Genomic DNA, 20,874 nt, shown 5'->3' on the forward strand with positions numbered 1-20,874 from the left:
TCTTTCTAGTCCTGCCAGAGACTCATACTCGTGCTTGGGATGTCTCTTCTGTGACTGTTCCATTCCTGACACATGGGTGCTCTGTGGTGTGAATGGACTGTCATTTTCCCGCCCTCTCAGGCTTTTCTGTTTGCTGAGTTTCGCCCTTCACTTGATGGTGGGACACTTCTATTATCTGTTCTGTACCCTCTCTGGATTATATATTTGGCACAAAATGTCACAGTAGGAGTATGAAAAATAGATCCAGCTTGTAAAGAAAGGGAAATTCCACAGGGAATATATCATAACATGAGAATTTTAGGAGCTCAGCACGATGACAGCCATCTGGCAGTCAGGGGACTCTGGCATAACTCTGTTACATTTTCCTGCCTTGAGAAAGTAGAACTGCCTGAGACTTTCAGAATCTGTCTGCTTTCGGGCCCCCGGAAGGAGAAGGAATGGCTCCACATAGTCCAAGCTTCTCTTCTTCATCCTGTCCCTTCAGTTCAGTTCAGTTGCTCAGTCGTGTCCGACTCTTTGCGACCCCATGAATCACAGCACGCCAGGCCTCCCTGTCCATCACCAACTCCCGGAGTTCACTCAGACTCATGTCCATCGAGTCAGTGATGCCATCCAGCCATCTCATCCTCTGTCGTCCCCTTCTCCTCCTGCCCCCAATCCCTCCCAGCATCAGGGTCTTTTCCAATGAGTCAACTTTTCATATCAGGTGGACAAAGTATTGGAGTTTCAGCGTCAGCATCAGTCCTTACAGTGAACACTCAGGACTGATTTCCTTTAAAATGGACTGGTTGTATCTCCTTGCAGTCCAAGGGACTCTCAAGAGTCTTCTCCAACACCACAGTTCAAAAGCATCAATTCTTCAGTGCTCAGATTTCTTCACAGTCCAACTCTCACATCCATACATGACCACAGGAAAAACCATAGCCTTGACTAGACAGACCTTTGTTGGCAAAGTAATGTGTCTGCTTTTGAATATGCTGTCTAGGTTGGTCATAACTTTCCTTCCAAGGGGTAAGCGTCTTTTAATTTCATGGCTGCAATCACCATCTGCAGTGATTTTGGACCCCCCAAAAATAAAGTCTGACACTGTTTCCACTGTTTCCCCATCTATTTGCCATGAAGTGATGGGACCAGATGCCATGATCTTCGTTTTCTGAATGTTGAGCTTCAAGCCAGCTTTTTCACTCTCCTCTTTCACTTTCATCTAGAGGCTTTTTAGTTTCTCTTCACTTTCTGCCATAAGGGTGGTGTCATCTGCATATCTGAGGTTATTCATATTCCTCCTGGCAATCTTGATTCCAGCTTGTGCTTCTTCCAGCCCAGCGTTTCTCATGATGTACTCTGCGTAGAAGTTAAATAAGCAGGGTGACATTATACAGCCTTGACATACTCCTTTTCCTATTTGGAACCAGTCTGTTGTTCCAAGTCCAGGTCTAACTGTTGCTTCCTGACCTGCATATAGGTTTCTCAAGAGGCAGGTCAGGTGGTCTGGTATTCTCATCTCTTGAAGAATTTTCCACAGTTTCTTGTGATCCACGCAGTCAAAGGCTTTGGCATAGTCAATAAAGCAGAAATAGATGTTTTTCTGGAACTCTCTTGCTTTTTCCATGATCCAGCAGATGTTGGCAATTTGATCTCTGGTTCCTCTGCCTTTTCTAAAACCAGCTTGAACATCTGGAAGTTCACAGTTCATGTATTGCTGAAGCCTGGCTTAGAGAATTTTGAGCATTACTTTACTAGCGTGTGAGATGAGTGCAATTGTGCAGTAGTTTGAGCATTCTTTGGCATTGCCTTTCTTTGGGATTGGAATGAAAACTGACCTTTTCCAGTCCTGTGGCCACTGCTGAGTTTTCCAAATTTGCTGGCATATTGAGTGCAGCACTTTCACAGCATCATCTTTCAGGATTTGAAATAGCTCTACTGGAATTTCATCACCTCCACTAGCTTTGTTCGTAGTGATGCTTTCTAAGGCCCACTTGACTTCACATTCCAAGATGTCAGGCTCTAGGTGAGTGATCACACCATTGTGATTATCTTGGTCGTGAAGATCTTTTTTGTACAGTTCTCTGTGTATTCTTGCCACCTCTTCTTAATATCTTCTGCTTCTGTTAAGTCCATACCATTTCTGTCCTTTATCGAGCCCATCTTTGCATGAAATATTCCCGTGGTATCTCTAATTTTCTTGAAGAGATCTTTCCCATTCTGTTGTTTGAACCCCATGAACAGTATGAAAAGGCAAAATGATAGGATACTGAAAGAGGAATTCCCCAGGTCGGCAGGTGCCCAATATGCTACTGGAAATCAGTGGAGAAATAACTCCAGAAAGAATGAAGGGATGGAGCCAAAGCAAAAACAATACCCAGTTGTGGATATGACTGGTGATAGAAGCAAGGTCCGATGCTATAAAGAGCAATGTTCCATAGGAACCTGGAACGTTAGGTCCATGAATCAAGGCAAATTGGAAGTGGTCAAACAGGAGATGGCCAGAGTGAACGTTGACATTCTAGGAATCAGCAAACTAAGATGGACTGGAATGGGTGAATTTAACTCGGATGACCATTGTGTCTACTACTGTGGGCAGGAATCCCTTAGAAGAAATGGAGTATGCATTATGGTCAACAAAAGAGTCAGAAATGCAATACTTGGATGCAGTCTCAAAAACGACAGAATGATCTCTGTTCGTTTCCAAGCCAAACCATTCACAGTAATCCAAGCCTATGCCCCAACCAGTAATGCTAAAGAAGCTGAAGTTGAATGGTTGTATGAAGACCTACAAGACCTTGTAGAACTAACACCCAAAAAAGATGTCCTGTGCCTTACATTAGTGTAAGTTCAGTTCAATTCAGTCGCTCAGTCATGTCCAACTCTTTGCGACCCCATGAATCACAGCATGCCAGGCCTCCCTGTCCATCACCATCTCCCAGAGTTCACTCAGACTCATCTCCATCGAGTCCGTGATGCCATACAGCCATCTCATCCTCTGTCATCCCCTTCTTCTCCTGCCCCCAATCCCTCCCAGCATCAGAGTCTTTTCCAATGAGTCAACTCTTTGCATGAGGTGGCCAAAGTACTGGAGTTTCAGCTTTAGCATCATTCCTTCCAGAGAAATCCCAGGGCTGATCTCCTTCAGAATGGACTGGTTGTATTTCCTTGCAGTCCAAGGGACTCTCAAGAGTCTTCTCCAACAACACAGTTCAAAAGCATCAATTCTTCGGCGCTCACCGATTAGGAAAAGGAGTAGGTCAAGGCTGTACATTGTCACCCTGCTTATTTAACTTATATGCAGAGTACATCATGAGAAATGCTGGATTGGAAGAAACACAAGCTGGAATCAAGATTGCTGAGAGAAATATCAATAACCTCAGATATGCAGATGACACCACCCTTATGGCAGAAAGTGAAGAGAAGCTAAAAGCCTCTTGATGAAAGTGAAAGAGGAGAGTGACAAAGTTGGCTTAAAGCTCAACATTCAGAAAACGAAGATCATGGCATCTGGTCCCATCACTTATGGGAAATAGATGGGGAAACAGTGTCAGACTTTATTTTTCTGGGCTCCAAAATCACTGCAGATGGTGACTGCAGCCATGAAATTAAAAGACGCTTACTCCTTGAAAGAAAAGTTATGACCAATCTAGATAGTATATTCAAAAGCAGAGACATTAGTGTAAAGCAGTGCTTAAAAACACTGGCATGTATCAGAATCCCTAGGGCTCTACAAAACACAAATTTTTGGACCACCTTGAATTTCTATAGATCTGCTACGGGGTCTGTGAATATACCAGTTGATGCTGGTACTGCTGGTGTGAGGACCACATTTTAAGAACCACTGATAGGAAATTTTTCATGCTGTGACTTTCATAAAACATTATCCGAATAATTCTCAGAACAACCCTGGAAAGATGTACTACTGCTTCTGTTATTCCCATTTAGAAATGAAGAACACTGGTTTAATGTCACATAGTTGTAAGTGGTAGAGCCAAGATTTGAATTCTGTTCTAATTCCGTTTCCAGACTTGTGCTTGGTGCTTTGGGAAGAAGGCTCCCTGACATGGGATATAAGTCATTTTCCCCAGGTGGTAGTTTTGTGAAGGAGGCCTCCTCTGTGCTCTTATCCCTACATCATCCCCTTAGCTCTGGAGTCCAGAATTGGACCTTGGTCTTGCTGTTTACAGGCCCATTTGTTTAGCATTTTTGCTGTAGTGCACACCTACCGGCAGAGCCAAGTGAATGCTCTCCCACAATTTTGAGAAAAGTTAAAGGTAGCCCCAGGGCAATGGCACCCCACTCCAGTACTCTTGCCTGGAAAATCCCATGGATGGAGGAGCCTGGTGGGCTGCAGTCCATGGGGTCGCTAAGAGTCAGACACGACTAAACGACTTCACTTTGACTTTTCACTTTCATGCGTTGGAGAAGGAAATGGCAACCCACTCCAGTGTTCTTGCCTGGAGAGTCCCAGGGACGAGGGAGCCTGATGGGCTGCCGTCTCTGGGGTCGCACAGAGTCAGACACGACTGAAGCGACTTAGCCGCAGCAGCCAGGGCAAAAACAATTTTTTTTTTTGAAGTCTCATGTTTTACCTCAAACTTCCTGCATATTTTGCACTCTATCACATTCTCTGTTCAAGTTTTATATAGATTTCTCCCCTCCTCAAATAGTATTAGCTTTCTGGGTGCGTGTCTTCATTTTTCCTCTGGCTTCTAATTTACCTTCCAATTTGAGGCTGAGGGTGTAGGCTCTCTGTGTGGGTTTATTGATGGTATCAGCACTTAGCACAGAGCCTAGCACTTAGGTACTCAGTAGGTATTCATCCAGAGGTGTTATGGTGAAAGAAAGATCATGAGCTTTAGGACTAAACAGACTTGAGTCTGAATACCAGTTCTGTCACTTACTGGTGGATGAACTTAGGAAAATCATGCTGGGGCTGTTTCTTACAGCTATAAAATGTCTTATCCCCAGGGTTTGGTGACCATTACAGATGCAGTGTGCAAAGCACCAGATGTGTGATAGTCTATAAGGGAAGGTTGCCACCGTGGCTTATATTTTAATGACTGTTTAGAATGGGAGAACAAATAAATGAATGAATGAGCCCACTTGAGCTGTGAACACCTTGGGATGTAAACACTCCCCAGTCTGATAGCACAGGCAGCCCCTCAAGTAGCAGGTCTCAGCTTCTCCCAGGAGACTGAATGCCTCTCCTGGGTACCAGCCCCCTGCACCTAGACATCTCTGTTCAACCTGACATTTTCACACCTCCCTGAGAGCAGGGCTTCTTATATTCACTCTGAGGCCACTAAGAGATACGAAGTCCTCAAATGCAAGTCCTCTCTGAATTCTTTTGGGTAGCATGCAAATTTGAGACTTTTATTTTTGTGTGTGTGTAAGAACTATGTGCTGATAATTTACTAAGTGAGTTATTAGGGATTACTCATACTTGCTATTCATGAACTTAAATTAGATCATTACCAAGTTCCCCAGGGGCTCTAATTCAGTTATCTTTGAAGTCAGGCTGCCTCTAAATGCTCAGCAATGACTGCCTCCTCACTCAGCCAGATGGTTGGATTCCTGTGACATGGAGTAAAGTCATGCTGTTACCATTGCAATGTCAGACTTGCTTTGAGTCAGTTTTGGTGTTCAGCTACCACTATTCTTGCTTTTTAATTAGAAATGGTAGTTCATTTAACTTCATCATTATCACATTAGTTTGTGGAGGACATTTGGTTAACCTGATAGCAGGCAGTGATACATATTTGCATCAAACATATTTTAGGCCTGTAATTTTCCAATTACTAGATTTTAAGACATGAACAAGCTTCAGTTCAAGCATGAATCATGGTATTCTCTTGCTAAACAGATACATATGTAATCCAAACCTAAACGTGCCTCTTTAAGTTGTTTGGATTATATATGATTGCATAACTACCCTAAAATGGAGTGGCTCAACTGTTGTTTTATTATTCTGCATGATTCCATGCATCAGGAACTCAGACAGGGCTCAGCAGGGACAGTCATGACCACTCTACATCATGTCTACTAAAGCTGTGACATGTGAAGTGGTTTCAGGTGCTTCCTCGCAGCTAGGGTGGCTTACGTGACGGCAGTGACTGGATGGTTTGGCGGGGACCTTACTGCAGGAGTTTCACTTGCCGTCATCAGCTGGGTTTCTGGGTTCTCCTCCCTCTGTCCACATGGTTTCTCTGTGATCTCTCCAGTAAGATGCCTCAACTCCTGACATGGCAACTCGGTGCTTCCAAGAACACAGAAGTGGAAGCTGCCAGGCCTTGAAGCTTAGGCCCAACACTGGCACAACATCACTTCTACTGCACGTTAAAGCAAGTCACAGGTGCAGCCCAGATTCAAGGGGCAGAGAATAAAAAGACCGTGAATCTCAGGAGGTGTGAACCATCAGTGTAATAGACTGTGACACAAGTGACATTGATTAATTCAAGCAAGTTAAGTAACCCCTAACATCCTATATTTTAAGCATATTAAGGTGATATTATAAGTTTATAGATTATAGTTATAAATTTATGGGTAATTTGTTGTGGTTGTTCAGTCACTACGTCATATAACTCTGTGGACTGTAGACTGCCAGGCTCCGCTGTCCTCCAGTATCTCCTGGAGTTGGCTCAAATTCATATCCATTGAGTTGGTGATGCTATCGAACCATCTCATCCTCCACTGCCTCCTTCTTTTGCCTTCAATCTTTCCCAGCATCAGGGTCTCTTTATATGAGTCATTAATATTAAAATATATACACTGATTCATGTTTTTTTTTTAAGTATAAGTGACTCAGAACTAATATTACCAGTTTTACATCAACTAGTGCCTTTCATCCCTCTCCATTTCTTGGTTAGCACGTAGTTCTTTTTAATTTATTTATTTTTAATTGGAGGATAATTGCTTTACAATATTGTGTTGGTCTCTGCCATACATCAACATGAATCAGCCATAGGTATACATATGTCTCCTCCCTCGTGAACCTCCCTCCCACCTCCCACCCCCTGCTGCCCCTCTAGGTTGTTACAGAACACCTGATTGCTCCAGGCAAATGGTCTCAGTCAAAAAAAAAAAGTTGAAAACCACTTTTCTAGTGGTCAAGAAATGAACCCTTAGAAATCTTCTAATAACTAGAGATGTACAGTGGGCAAGGCCCTGTTTCAACCCTGCAGGGGCCCGGAGTTTTGCAAGGAAGAGTAGGTAAAGAAGCTGCAGAGTGGTGAGTGCCACGGTGGAAAAGCCCAAGGAGTTACTGGAGAGCAGAGATGGTATGTCCAGCCCAGTGTGAGCAAGTTAAAGGGAGCTTCTTAGAGAATGTGGTACTTGAACTGAACTCCAGAGGCTGTGTAGGAGTTGCAAAGTTGAAGAAGGATCAGCAAGAGCAAAAGCCCAGAGATGGTACAGTTATCAAGATCTGACTAGTGATTTTTTGGAAAGATATGAACCCTTCTGGGAAAAGAGAGGGGTTCATATCTTTCAAAAAAATCACTAGTTTTTAGTGAGTCTTCCCTTTAAAAAATATACTCATTACAGTTTGTTATAAGTCATCAGACACATATAAATAAGCTCCCCCAATCTGATGCTGTATTCATGAATTAATGTTATTATGAGAGCAAAGAGGAGATGAAGAGGTGTTTGTTCTTGGATAATTGTCTGTGGCTGATTCATTCAAATGAATAGAGAGACCTGGGGTGCAATTCAATACCCATTGAATTTGCCATCTTCCTTCTGACTTGTGATTTCCAGGCTGACATCTGTATAGAACAAATAGGGTTTGATCCACTATGCGAAATTGCAGAGCTAGAAAATGTGTTCGAAAGCATTATCCCACCCCCTCATTTTTAGACAAGCAACGGAGGCCAGGGGAGCTCGAGCGAGTGCTCAGAGTGGCTTAGTTGTAGGAACATAAAACACTCTTCTACCCAAGCCTGACAATATCTAATCTGAGTGCTATTTAGAAGATCCTATTACATTTTTGTTTCTGTCAGCAAAGATGTTGAGGGTAGTAATAAGAAGATTGTTCATATTGTAAAGAGTCCCCAAGAGGGGAGTGATAGGGCAGGCTGCTCTTGGGAAATGCTGAGAGAGGTCAGCTGGAGCAAGCCCTCTTGTGTGGTAGCCATCATCTCTGTCAAAAGGCAGACAACCAGAGGGGACTAGCATGTGGGAGCCTGGTCAGCAGTGACTATCTGGAGAGTCAGGCAGTGTTTGCTGATGGAAATAAAGAATGGTGCAGCTTTACTAAAAATAGAGCTACCACATAATTCAGCAATCCCAGTCCTGGGCTTATGTATGGAGAAAACCATAATTCAAAAAGATATATCCACCCCAATGTTCATTGCAGCCCTTTTTACAGTAGCTAAGACAGGGAAGCAACCTATATGTCCATCAACAAATGAATGGATAAAGATGTGATATATATATAATGGAATATTACTCAGCAATAAAAAGGATGAAATAATATCATTAGTAGCTACGTGGATGGACCTAGAGATTATCATACTAAGTGAAATAAGTCAGACAAAGACAAATACCACGTGATATCACTTATATGTTGAATCTAAAAAAATGGTACAAATGAACTTATTTACAAAATAGAAAGAGACTCAGACTTCAAAAACAAACTTATAGTTACCAAGGGGGAGATATGGAGGGGGAGGGATAAATTAGGAGTTTGGGATTAACAAATATATACTGCTGCTGCTGCTGCTAAGTTACTTCAGTCGTGTCCGACTCTGTGCGACCCCATAGATGGCAGCCCACCAGGCTCCCCTATCCCTGGGATTCTCCAGGCAAGAACACTAGAGTGGGTTGCCATTTCCTCCTGCTATATATAAAATAAATAATCAACAAGGACCTAATGTATAGCACAGAGGACTCTACTCAATATTCTGTAATAACCTATATGAGAAAAGAATCTGAAAAAGAATGGATATGTGTATATGTATAAATGAATCACTTTGCTGTATACCTGAGACTAACACAACACTGCAAATCAACTCTAATATAAAATAACACTTTTTAAAAATGTTCCAGTGTCTTCCACTATGAAGCCAAGCACTGAGCTGCAGTGGAACAGCAGTTATAATAACAGAAGTATTCGTTGAGTTATTGCAACAGGTACCTCTTTACCTTGTTACTCCTTCTCAACTTCTTCAGAAATCTTCCCATCTGCCCTGTGCCTGCTACAGACACATGTGCTGGCCTCATAGCTCCCTGTCCGTATCTGTATCACTCCTCTTACCAGCCTGTGTGTTCATCATCTGTTCAGATATCTGTCTCCCACCTGGGACCATCAACTACTACAACAAGAAAATATAGATGATTTATGTGTTCTGTAGGAATACAGCTAGGAGAATAGCTTGATTTGCTCAAAAAGTTTTTGAAAAGCTATTGAAAGAAATGACCTTTGTATCTAGAGCCAGATATATGAGTACTGGTTTGTTATGAGAAGGAAGGAGTGAAAGGAACTCCAGGTAGATTAAAGGCATGGTGTGTTTGTTGGTCCATTGACTAATGTCCTGCCACATGTCAGGTACTTTGCCAGGCGCTAGGGGTACATGGTCGGAGAAGGCAATGGCACCCCACTCCAGTACTCTTGCCTGGAGAATCCCATGGATGGAGGAGCCTGGTAGGCTGCAGTCCATGGGGTCACTAAGAGTAAGACATGACTGAACAACTTCACTTTGACTTTTCACTTTCATGCATTGGAGAAGGCAATGGCAACCCACTCCAGTGTTCTTGCCCTTAGAATCTCAGGGATGCAGGAGCCTGGTGGGCTGCCATCTCTGGGGTCGCACAGAGTCGGACACGACAAGCAACTTAGCAGTAGCAGCAGCAGCAGGGGTACATGGTAGGTTGATTTGGCTGCAACAAGGAGTATGTGGAGCAAGAGGTCATTGGAGTAGGGATGGAGAGATGGGCTGCACCACAGATAAAGGATCTTCTTGAACTGGCTGAAGAACCTGCCTTTAACCCTGGAAGCCAAAGGAGGCCTGTAAAGGGTTTAAGCAGGTAAATGCTAGAATCAAATTTGGTTTTAAATGCAGGGGTTATCTACGCACAGATATGAAGAGATTCACAGGATATATTAAGTGAAACCAATAGTATACAAAAAACAGTCCACAGTGTGCTACCTTTTATGTGATAGAGAAGGGGAAATAAGAAAATATCCATATATCTGCTCACTGATATGAAAATAAACAGGAAGAATAAGCTAGAAAACAAAAGGATTGGGTGGGAGGAAAGATGGAAAGGAGGCAGGTGGGAACAGAGTAAATTAAAGGAAACGGGAATCCAAGACACTTTTTTTTATATAGTTCTGACTTTTGAAACCATGCTAAAAAAGAATCTATGGGAATGGAGAAAAATCTCTACAGTGAAATACAAACAAGAATGAATGGAAGTGGGAAAGAACTACCTAAGTAACTTTTGAAAATAGTACTTTGAGGGCATGCTGTTGGCTAAGGACAATGGAGCTGTAAATAAATCTTGAACTCTGTTTTTCACAGAGGTGTGGCTAGCACTTCTGAAATTACTTTATGTATATTTTAGAAGTGAGAAAAGTACATTGTAGATAATGGAAACAGTTTGTTAGAGAAAAGAGTTTAATGGTATGGAATGAGAGGAGGCTACAATTGACTTTGTGTAGTGTATGAGTATGCATTTGGGGTTTTTAACATGGATAGGTGGATGGAAGGATGGTTGAAAAGATAAATAGCCAGAGATGAGCTATGTGTGTATACATGCGTCTATTTCCTAGCTCTGTAACCGATAGAGCCTAGAAGCAGTGACACCTTAGTAGCAGAGAGCATACCTAGTACCCAAACCTTGGTTTCAAAAACCATTCTCCACTCAAAGGAATCAGGGCTCTCTAAAAAAGTGACTGATTTTAGGACCAGTACTGAGGAAGTACAAGATGAGCCTGAAATATTTTGTAATACCAGAAAATAAAGATGTGATCAAAGAATGATAGGAATATGTGTGAAGAACAAGGAATCACTTTGAATGACCTTGCTCTGGCCAGATCTGGGACAATTTGGAATCAAATAATGATGGTAATGGATCATAACCCATTGAATAAAGTAAGAATCCATGAATATAAGTAAATATACATTATGTGGAAATGCAATGAGCATATTTTACTTATATATTTATGTATATTTATATAAACATATTTTATATATCTATGGTTGTGCCATATTTATAGTATAAAGAAAGTATAGTATAAAAAATAAGGAGGAGAAAGCTCTCTCTTACAGTATAATCAGCTAATAAATATAGAAGCGAGGATGGAATTAGAAATTCACTATCATGGTAATAATTAATCCAGGAAAGAACCATCAGTGGGTGCTAAAACCATCAGTGGATAAAAGTTTGATGAGCAGTTACAAAATTACTACAACCTGGAGCAGGATATCAAGCTCAGAAATCTCCAACACAACACAAGGCACCCAGCTGCTGGCACCCGATGGCTTGTTACATTGCTCAGCGTTGTATTTGCAATAGGATGGTAACAATAAAGATTTATTTAGGCTCCAGTATGTGATAGGCATTATACTAGGTGCAGTTTGGGGGGGTGGGGTATGTTTGTTCCTTGCATATATTAACTCAATCCTAATACTAATTCAGTGAGATTTTTTTATTAGTTATTCTTGTTTTTAAGATGAAGAGCCCAAGGTTCAGGAAATGGAAAAGTTGTCTAAAGTCCAATAGTTGATAAAAGGCAGAAACAGGGGAATCCCTGGTGGTCCAGTGGCAAAGACTCCAACCGCCTGATGCTGGAGCCCAGGGTTCAATCCCTAGTCAGGGAACTAGATCCCACGTGCCACAACTTAAGATCCAGAGTGCCTCAACCAAGACCCTGCACGGCCAAAATAAAGAAACAGATCTTTTAAAAAAAAGGCAGAAACAGGACTCAAATCCCCTGCCTTTTGAGTTCAGGTTGCTTGGTGTTCTATCATGCAGTGTGTCTCTGGGTCCTCTTAGAGCTCTGCATTTCTGAAAGTATGCAGAATGGCAAGATCAAAGAGGCATTTTTAAACAAAAGCACTGGGGGATTCCTTCTTTCTTCTCACCATATTTACTAAACGTCTTGCCTCATTTTCCTTATCTAAAAGTAGGGAAGGCAAAGCTTAATTTCCATGGTTGTTATGAGGATGAAATTAGATGACATATATAAAGCAAAGAGCACAATGTAAAGTAAGCATCCAGCATCAGTGTTTATAGCAGTTGCAATGCTGAATTCCCTTGTATGATGGAAAATTTTTCTAAAGGCCTCACTTTTGGACTGAGTTGATAATCAGAGGCCAGATCGTAAAGAGCTGTATGTATCATGAAAAGAAGACTACGTTTTATTCTACAGGCAATAGAAACCACTGAAGAATTTTATGACTTGGGAAGATGTGATTTGGTTGGCAGTTTAGAGCCGATCGAGGGGAAGAAAGCAGAAACCAAGGCCAGCAGACTGGCAGGGGGCTGTAGTCAGAGACCAGGCAGATGAGGGTCTGAGTTAACAGACCAGCTGGCATGATGGGGGAGGGGGGCTGATGTGGAACACAGTGGACAGTCACAGTCTCAGACTGGTGCCTGGGTTTGCAGGCAAAAAAGAACGAGGAGCTCAGCCTCAGACCTCTGGCCTGGGTATTGGTTTTTCTTGCGCATGATCAGACTGCAAAGGAGGGGCAGGTTGGAGGCATGGAAAGGTGCTCATTCAGGGTAGTCTGGGACAAACAAGGAAGTCACAGTGGATAGTTGAATATGCAGATCTGGAGTGATGGGAGCTTGCAGGCCTGGAGGTGGCGCTAGTGGTAAAGAATCTGCCTGCAATGAAGATCCTTGGGTCAGGAAGATCCCCTGGAGAAGGACATGGCAACCCACTCCAGTGCTCTTGCCTGGAGAATCCCATGGACAGAGGAGCCTGATGGGCTACGGTCCATGGGGTCACAAAGAGTTGGACGTGATTGAGGCAACGAGCAGCGGGCCTGGGAGTTATTGAAGTTATGGAGGTGGATGAAGTCCCCCGGGAAGGGATGTAGGGTGAGGATGGGGTAGTATTCAACACACAGTATTTAACAGTGGCAAAAGAAGTGGAAGGAGACTGAGGAGGAACACTTAGATGAAAGAGTTTCCAGGGGGTTGTTTTTGGCTGAGGATAAGGCTGCAGAGAGTGCAAAGAACGCAAGGAAGGCTTGAACGTGCCTGTTGGATTTGGCGATTGGGTCAGTGGTTTTGACCTTAAAAATAAAACAGCCAGTTATTTTAACAGCAAATGGATTTATTCAGGCATAGCAGAGGAATTGCACTTTGGAACAAGTGAGCTGTGGCAAAAGCCACAGGCAAGTCCAACATATAAAAGAGAGGAATGTTATTTTATCAAAAAAAAGGAGGAAGTTGAGAAGGGGGTGTTTTGAACAAAAGTCCATGGGAGAAAAGTGAGAGTTCATGGTGATGAATGTTACTCATTGGTTGTTGAGTTGCTGCGGTAGTCAATTTCCTTTTTTTTTTTTTTTCAAAGAAACTATTTATTTTTCATTTATTTATTTTGCTGCTCTGTGTCTTAGTTACTGCACGTAGGATCTAGTTCCCTGACTAGGGATTGAACCCAGGCCCCCTGCATTCGGAGCACGGAGTCTTAGCTACTGGACCACCAGGGAAGTCCCTGGGTAGTCAATTTTTTGTAGGAAATGCAATGTATATCTTTTCCTGTTGGGCCTGTGCTTGATGGTTCTTTCCCATTAATACTTCTTCTGTTGGGGTCCAAAATCACTGCAGACAGTGACTGCAGCCATGAAATTAAAAGATGCTTGCTCCTTGGAAGAAAAGTTATGACCAACCTAGACAGCATATTAAAAAGCAGACACATTACTTTGCCAACAAAGGTCCGTCTAGTCAAGGCTATGGTTTTTCCAGTGGTCATGTATGGATGTGAGAGTTGGACTATAAAGAAAGCTGAGCACAGAAGAATTGATGCTTTTGAACTGTGGTGTTGAAGAAGACTCTTGAAAGTCCCTTGGACAGCAAGGAGATTCAACCAGTCCATCCTAAAGGAAATCAATCCTGAATATTCATTGGAAGGACTGATGCTGAAGCTGAAACTCCAATACTTTGGCCACCCAGTGCAAAGAACTGACTTATTTGGAAAGACCCTGATGCTGGGAAAGATTGAAGGCAGGAGGAGAAGGGGATGACAGGATGAGATGGTTGGATGGCATCACTGATTCAATGGACATCAGTTTAAGCAGGCTTGGGGAGTTGGTGATGGACAGGGAGGCCTGGCGTGCTGCAGTCCATGGGGTTGCAAAGAGTCGGACACGACTGAGCCTGAGCGACCGAACTGAACTGAACTGCTGCGGTCTACGATTGACAATTGCTCCTGTAATTGACCTCTGTGATAATTGCATGAGAGCTCCCCCTTCTGGCCTCCCCGCTCCATTTTAGTGAGCTTTCCCTTTATTAAGTGTCACGACTGGAAACTAGGCAAGACCAGGTGCCCAGAAACAGAATTCAGTTGGCCAGTGGATTAAGAAGAAAATTAAACTTTTTAAGGAGAGAAACTAGAGTTTGGATGCTCCCTGATATACAAGCATGCTCACTCCCTTGCCATGTATTTCTTCCCACTATTGGCGAGCTCCGACTAATGGAAGGGCTTACAGAGGCTCTTCTTACAGAACATCTATCTTCTGCCTGCACTTTCCCTCGGCTCTAGCTCAGCCCTCCAGGTCCATAGCAACCAAGTATATGTGCCACCCCAGAGAACTGTCCAGTCTGCCTGCTCACTCCATCATCTCCTCCAGCCCCTTCACCATTCCTCAGATCCCCAGACTCACAGACTTGCCTTCAACCCTGACTCTCTACAGTGGATTCTCTCTTATCAAAACTGGGCTTGATTTTTGGTAACATCAGTCTTTATTTCTTGTCCTATTAGGCCGATGACTTTTCAACATTTTTAAACCTCAACTCAGAATAAGAGATACATTTTGCACTGTGATAGGTGGATGCATGTATGTATAACTGAAAGGAGATGCACTCTCATTTTCAATTCCATCATTCCATTCCATTCTGTGCTATTCTATATCATGTTTTTAGAGGCTAGTCTTAGCCTGCCACATTAATTTCACAACCCATTAAACTGATTTAGAACTGATGGAGCCAGAAGGGGCTCAAAAGAAAAAATATTAAGTATTTGTCTAAATCCACTCCCTCCTCTCTTAGGCTCATCTGCACCAGGAAGGCAGGCCTTCCCTCTAATTATATTTTTTGTGGTTCTAAGAGGAAAGAGTCACTAAGATGCCAGCCAGCCTTGAGGGGGAGGGCTGGTATTTGAATTTCCAGAGTGGCTTAGTGACTCATCAGAGGAAGGTAAGCAGCTCTAATGGTGGAATTTAGAAATCAGTGGAGACGAGATTGGCTTACCTTTCAAATCACGCCCTGTGGGCTACGGTCCCTGTACTTTCTCATGAGACAGCCTGGAGTATTTTCATGCCTGGAGGATGCTCTTAGGTGGCCTTACTACCACCTCTGATGAGGGATGTTTAAAATTTCCCAGAGTTTAGGAGTATGGCTGCCTCTTTATACGGGCTACCCAACCGCCACCCCAGCCATCCAGCTGTCTGGACTTGTACTTGTCTGGTCTGTGTATCCTCTTCTGACTTCCCTGGGGTGGCGTTCCCCCACTGCTTGAAAACCACTGCCTCCAATAGAGCTTTCAGCAAAGAACATTTGGAGATTTTTTTTTTTTTTTTAAGAAAAGATGACATGTATTCTAACATTCTCATTCACAATATCTTTTCTACTCGCCCTAGGAAGAGCAAGGATTTCTGAATATACCTTGACTACAGATAGAAGGATATTGTTGCCTGAGGAATAGCAGAGGTCTTCTCTCATCTGCTCAACAATAACCTGCTGGTGCCATAGACACTCGGGTCCTTGAGAAATTTCCTGAAGGGCTTGTCTGTTGCGTACCTGCAATGAGCCAGGCCCTAAGCTGGGCCACGGCTACAGCCTGGTGAACAAAACTCTCTACCAAGCCTCAAGCGCTCACACCCAGGGAAGATGAGTGAAGATCGGTGGGTGTCCCTCACTCCAGAAGAATTTGGCCAACTCCAGAAATATGCAGAATGTGAGTAAACGGATGGACCCATCTCGGGTGGGATTTCCTCTTGGTTGGGGAGAGCATTTTTGGAGAGCAGAGTAGCAAAGCAAAGAGAATGAGATCAACTTATTATCTCCTTATAAAAATAGAATTTGTGTCTTTAAACATAAAAATGCAATTATCTTTATACTCTATAAATGATACATTCTCACCGGAGAAATCTGGAATATCCAGGGAAGAAAAATAAAAAGTAGGTTAAAAAACCACAGCTAAATGCTATGAGCATTTTGTCACACTCTCGTCCTGTGTATATTGCTTTACTTGGTCGAGTTCCTGAATATACCTTTTTCCTTTTCGGTGTTCATTTTTTTTTTAATAATGTAAGATTATGTTTTCTCAGCTTGTCAAAACCTCTTTCTAGCCTACCTTTTGAAAGGCTGCAGGCTGCTTGGTTATTATGTTACTCAGTCATTTGCTTTAATATACTCTTGTGTTTGGACCCAAGGCCTTCTTTCAGTAAGATACAAAATTCTGATGCATGTCACTTCCTTCACTTTGTATTGAAAGCCTGGGCTTTCATATGGGGCTGTCGGTTTCACTAGCTGCACCCAGGAGCAATGTCAGTGCAGCAACACACAGTCGTGGCAAGGCCTACGTACACACACAGCCCCACAGTTGTGCCCCCCACAGGCCACTCCTAGTCCTGACTGTTGACAGGAGTTGGTCCGGGCTGACCGCTTCACTCTGCACACACAGTGCCCGTCCTGACTGCAACGGCACTAATTTTTACAGAGCCCTTTGTCTCTCAGAGCCCTCAGCAGCACTCCTAACTCCACCCCCATTTTTCTGACTCCTCTCCCTTCGCATTAATTGTGCTGGTGTTTTTGTAGGTCATTCGATCTGTCGCTCCTTGACCTGCCCTACAGCGCTCGCCCAGGCAGATCATCCTCTGAAGTAGGGCAGCCTGCCCCGCTACCACAGGGCACCGGTCTGGGAGTCAGGGAGCCAGGCTCAGTGCCAGCTCTGGCATTGTCTCTGTGATGTGACAGCCCTTAGCACCCACTCCACCCCTTAGATCCCCTCCCCACACCCCCAGCCTTAGTGTCCTCTTATGCAGACTGAGAGGGCTGGACCAGAGGATCTTTCCCTGTGGTCCCTCCAGGCCTAACACCCCGTGATTCCATGTGAGCCACCTGTAGGACTACTGGTCTGTCTCTCCCCGGTACCCTGCAGCCCATGGCCTCTTGTATGACCACAGTAAATTTAGAGAAGTCTGAAATGTATTGGCAAGGAGCAAGGAATCACCCTCCAGGGTAAGTGTTAGTCATGGGCTTCCCTGATGGCTCAGATGGTAAAGAATCTGCCCACAATGCAGGAGGACCCAGGTTCCTCTGGTTTGGGAAGATCCCCTGGAGAAGGGAATGGCTACCCACTCCAGTGTTGTTGCCTGGAGAGTCCCATGGACAGTAGAGCCTGGCAGGGTTTCACGGGGTTGCAAAGTTCATGGGTCGCAAAGTCTGTCTCTCTCTGGTACTCTGGAGCCGGTGTCCTCTTGTATGACCACGGTAGATTTAGAGACCTCTGAAATGAATTGATAAGGAGCAAGGAATCACCCTCCAGGGTAAACTCATCTAATTCTGCCCACTCTGTGGGTCAACAAAATATCAGGCCCTGTCAGGAAGAAGAAGCAGAGAGATAAGGCTTTGCCCGAGGAATCGGAATCTTGTTAGGGCATCAGAAATGTACTTTGACACAAGCAGAGAACAGACTCAAGGCAGCAGGGAAACCATACACAAAGGAGAAGGAAGTTTAGAGCTGGAGGAGACTGAAGGAAGTAGCTTAGGATGTGGCTCAGTCAGTAAAGAATCCACCTGCTATGTGGGAGACCTGGGTTCCATCCGTTGGTCAGGAAGATCCCCTGGAGGAGGGCATGGCAACCCACTCCAGTATTCTTGCCTGGAGAATCCCCATGGACAGAGGATCCTGGTGGACTACAGTCCACGGGGTTGCAAAGAGTCGGACATGACTGAGCAATTAAGCACAGCACACACAGGATGACAGAAGGTCTCTCACAGTTCTTAGGGGCAGAAGTCCAAACTCCAGGCTCCTCCTGAGGGCTGTGAGGGAAGGGTCTGTTTCCTTGGCTTACGGATGACTGTCTTCTCCCTTTAGTTTTCACCTGGTGCTCTCACTATGCACGTGTCTCAGTGTCCAAATTTCCCTCTTTATGTGGAAAGCCTTTTTTTTAATCCTTACTTTTTAAATTTGTTTTTTATTGAAGTATGTAGTTGATTTACAATGTTGTGTTAATTTCCACTGTACAGCAAAGTGACTCAGTTATACATATATACACATTCATTTTTATTTTCTTTTCCATAATGATTTATCAAAGGGTATTGAATACAACTCTCCATGCTATATGATAGGATTCTGTTTATCATCCTGTATGTAACAGCTTGCATCTGCTAATCATAAACTCCCAGTCCATCCCTCCCGCACCTCACCTTGGCACCACAAGTCTGTTCTCTGCGTCTGGATAGAGTCATTTTGGATTGAACCCACCCTACTCTAGCAAGACCTCATCTTAACTAATGACCTCTGCCATGACCCTGTTTCCAAATAAGGTCACATTCTGAGGTACTGAGGAATTGGGACTTCAACATATCAATTTGCAGGGGAGACAACTTAACTTGTAACAGAGAATTCATCTGGGTGAAGTCTGTGGAGAAAAGAGTTTAAGACGTGAGTAGTAGATGGTGGGGGGAGGAGTTGAAACAGGGAGAGCAAAGGTGAAGGGGAGCAAAGGGGGAGGTTGTCTGTGCAGAGGTAAGAAGAGCTTCTGGGCCAGGTGAGGAAAAGGAGCAGGAGGGTGGGGAGGCAGACAGGGGCGGAAGGGGGTAGCAGGAGGCCTGGGGCCCTGCCTGTCAAGGCGTGGCCTTTGGACCAAGCGGCAAAATGCAGAGCCATGGATCTGATGGCTGCGTGCAGGGTGATCTGGATGAGAAAACTGCCAGGTCAGGGAGGGCGGACAAGTCCTTTGGATGAAGGATGACGTTTCTCATCTGAGCTGAGGCACAGAGCTGAAATGGGAAATGTGGCAATGAACAGATGCTAATTCGTGGGAAATTACTGAGGAAGTATCCTCAAAACTTGTGGAACAAAAGGAGGCTGGCAGAGATACCTCAAAGCCTGTGAATCTGTGCACAATACAGGACAGAGGATGTGGCAGAGCCATTGTGGAGGCAGGAGGTGAAAAGAAACTCAAGTGTTTGGTAGGAAGTGGCTCCTCTGCAGTCTCTTTTTTCAACCATCAGCTTTATCCTTCTTGGATGCATCCTCATTTTGTCTGTGTCCCAGGACAGGACAAGGGGCTCTAGCACCATTGTTTTAACAGAAAAGAAAGAAATGATACGATTCTTAGAAAATGATTAATCCTCAGAGGAAACCCTGAACAAGGCACTTCTACCAATTTTAGACACATTCTGGCATTTAGTCATATTGCATTGCCATAGCAACTGCTCTTTCATAACCATAAAAACAGGAGCTTTACAACAGCGAAATAGCTGAAGTATACAGGCTGAAAATTGAGAACTTTCTCCAGTGGAGTTCTAGGTAGGAGAGGCCAAGAATTTCAGGACAAGAGGTTTTCAGTATGCTGTTTCAAGAGCATAAACCCTGCATTCGCTGGTGTGCTTCAGTCAGGGGGGAAGCTGTGTTAAACTACCCTTGGGTATTATATATTATATAATTGACAGTGACATGGCATGCATGCGTGCTTAGTCATGTCCAGCTCTTTGTGACCCTATGGACTGTAGCCCACCAGGCTCCTCTGTCCATGGAATTCCCCAGGCAAGAATACTAGAGTGGGTTTCTTTTCCCTACTCCAGGGGATCTTCCTGACCCAGGGATGGAATAGTACCCAGGTCTTCTGCATCTCCTACATCAGCAGGTATATTCTTTACCACTGTACAATGTGAATTAAGAGTGCTTGTCAAAAGAATATGACAGTTTAGGAAGCTTTTTTTGTTACCAAATAAAAACAAGTGTAAAAATTTTGAAAGTGAAAAGATGAAATTTAAAGCTACTCATGATCCTGTCACACTTCTCTGATGACTCAGTGGGTAAAAAAATTCCACCTGCAATGCAGGTGGCGCTAGTTTGATCCCTGGGTTGGAAAGAGCCCCTGGAGGAGGAAGTGACAACCCACTCCAGTATTCTTGGCCTGGAGAATTCCATGGACAGAGGGGCTTGGCGGGCTACAGTCCATGGGGTCACAAAGAGTTGAACACGACCGAGCGCATGCGCGCAGGCACACACACACGATCCTCTCTCTCTCAGTGATAACCACAACCCATATGTTTATGCATAAATATAAATATTAAAATACATATTACACACATATACATATATTTTTTAAAACAAACATCTAGACTATTTTGTGTGCTGTTTTCTTCACTCTAACAATATGTTTCAGTTATCCATTGCCGTGTCAAAACAGGCTCAAAACTTGATAGTTTTGGTTTTGTTCCCATGATCCTGTGGCTTGGGCACCTGGCCTGGGCCCAGCAAGAAGACTTGTTCCTGCTCCACAGTGTTTGGGGTTGCAGCTGGGATGCCTCACGTGACCCCGTATGGCCTGTTCACTCACTTGCAGGTACCTCAGTGCTCCTCCATGGGGCCTGTTCCTCCAAGCACTTTCTCTTCTTCCCTGGTGGCTCAGAAGGTAAAGAATCTGCCTGCAGTGTGGGAGATCCAGGTTCAGTCCCTGGGTAGGGAAGATCCAC

The 20,874-nt window shown here is 43.9% G+C and overlaps 1 protein-coding gene across 3 annotated transcripts in view; it reads left to right on the forward strand.

Annotated features, from left to right (window-relative positions):
* DGKG (diacylglycerol kinase gamma) overlaps nucleotides 1–20,874 on the forward strand; it is a 226,178-nt gene that overhangs the window by 37,224 nt on the left and 168,080 nt on the right. For all 3 annotated transcript variants that reach the window (XM_004003065.5, XM_042233457.1, XM_004003066.5), the window contains exon 2: nucleotides 15,801–16,117. In XM_004003065.5, coding sequence (XP_004003114.1) covers nucleotides 16,051–16,117 — 67 coding nt within the window. In that variant the 5' untranslated portion in view covers nucleotides 15,801–16,050. The remainder of the gene's footprint in view (nucleotides 1–15,800; nucleotides 16,118–20,874) is intronic.

This window comes from Ovis aries, chromosome 1 (assembly GCF_016772045.2).
Source record: "Ovis aries strain OAR_USU_Benz2616 breed Rambouillet chromosome 1, ARS-UI_Ramb_v3.0, whole genome shotgun sequence".
NCBI classification, from domain to species: domain Eukaryota; kingdom Metazoa; phylum Chordata; class Mammalia; order Artiodactyla; family Bovidae; genus Ovis; species Ovis aries.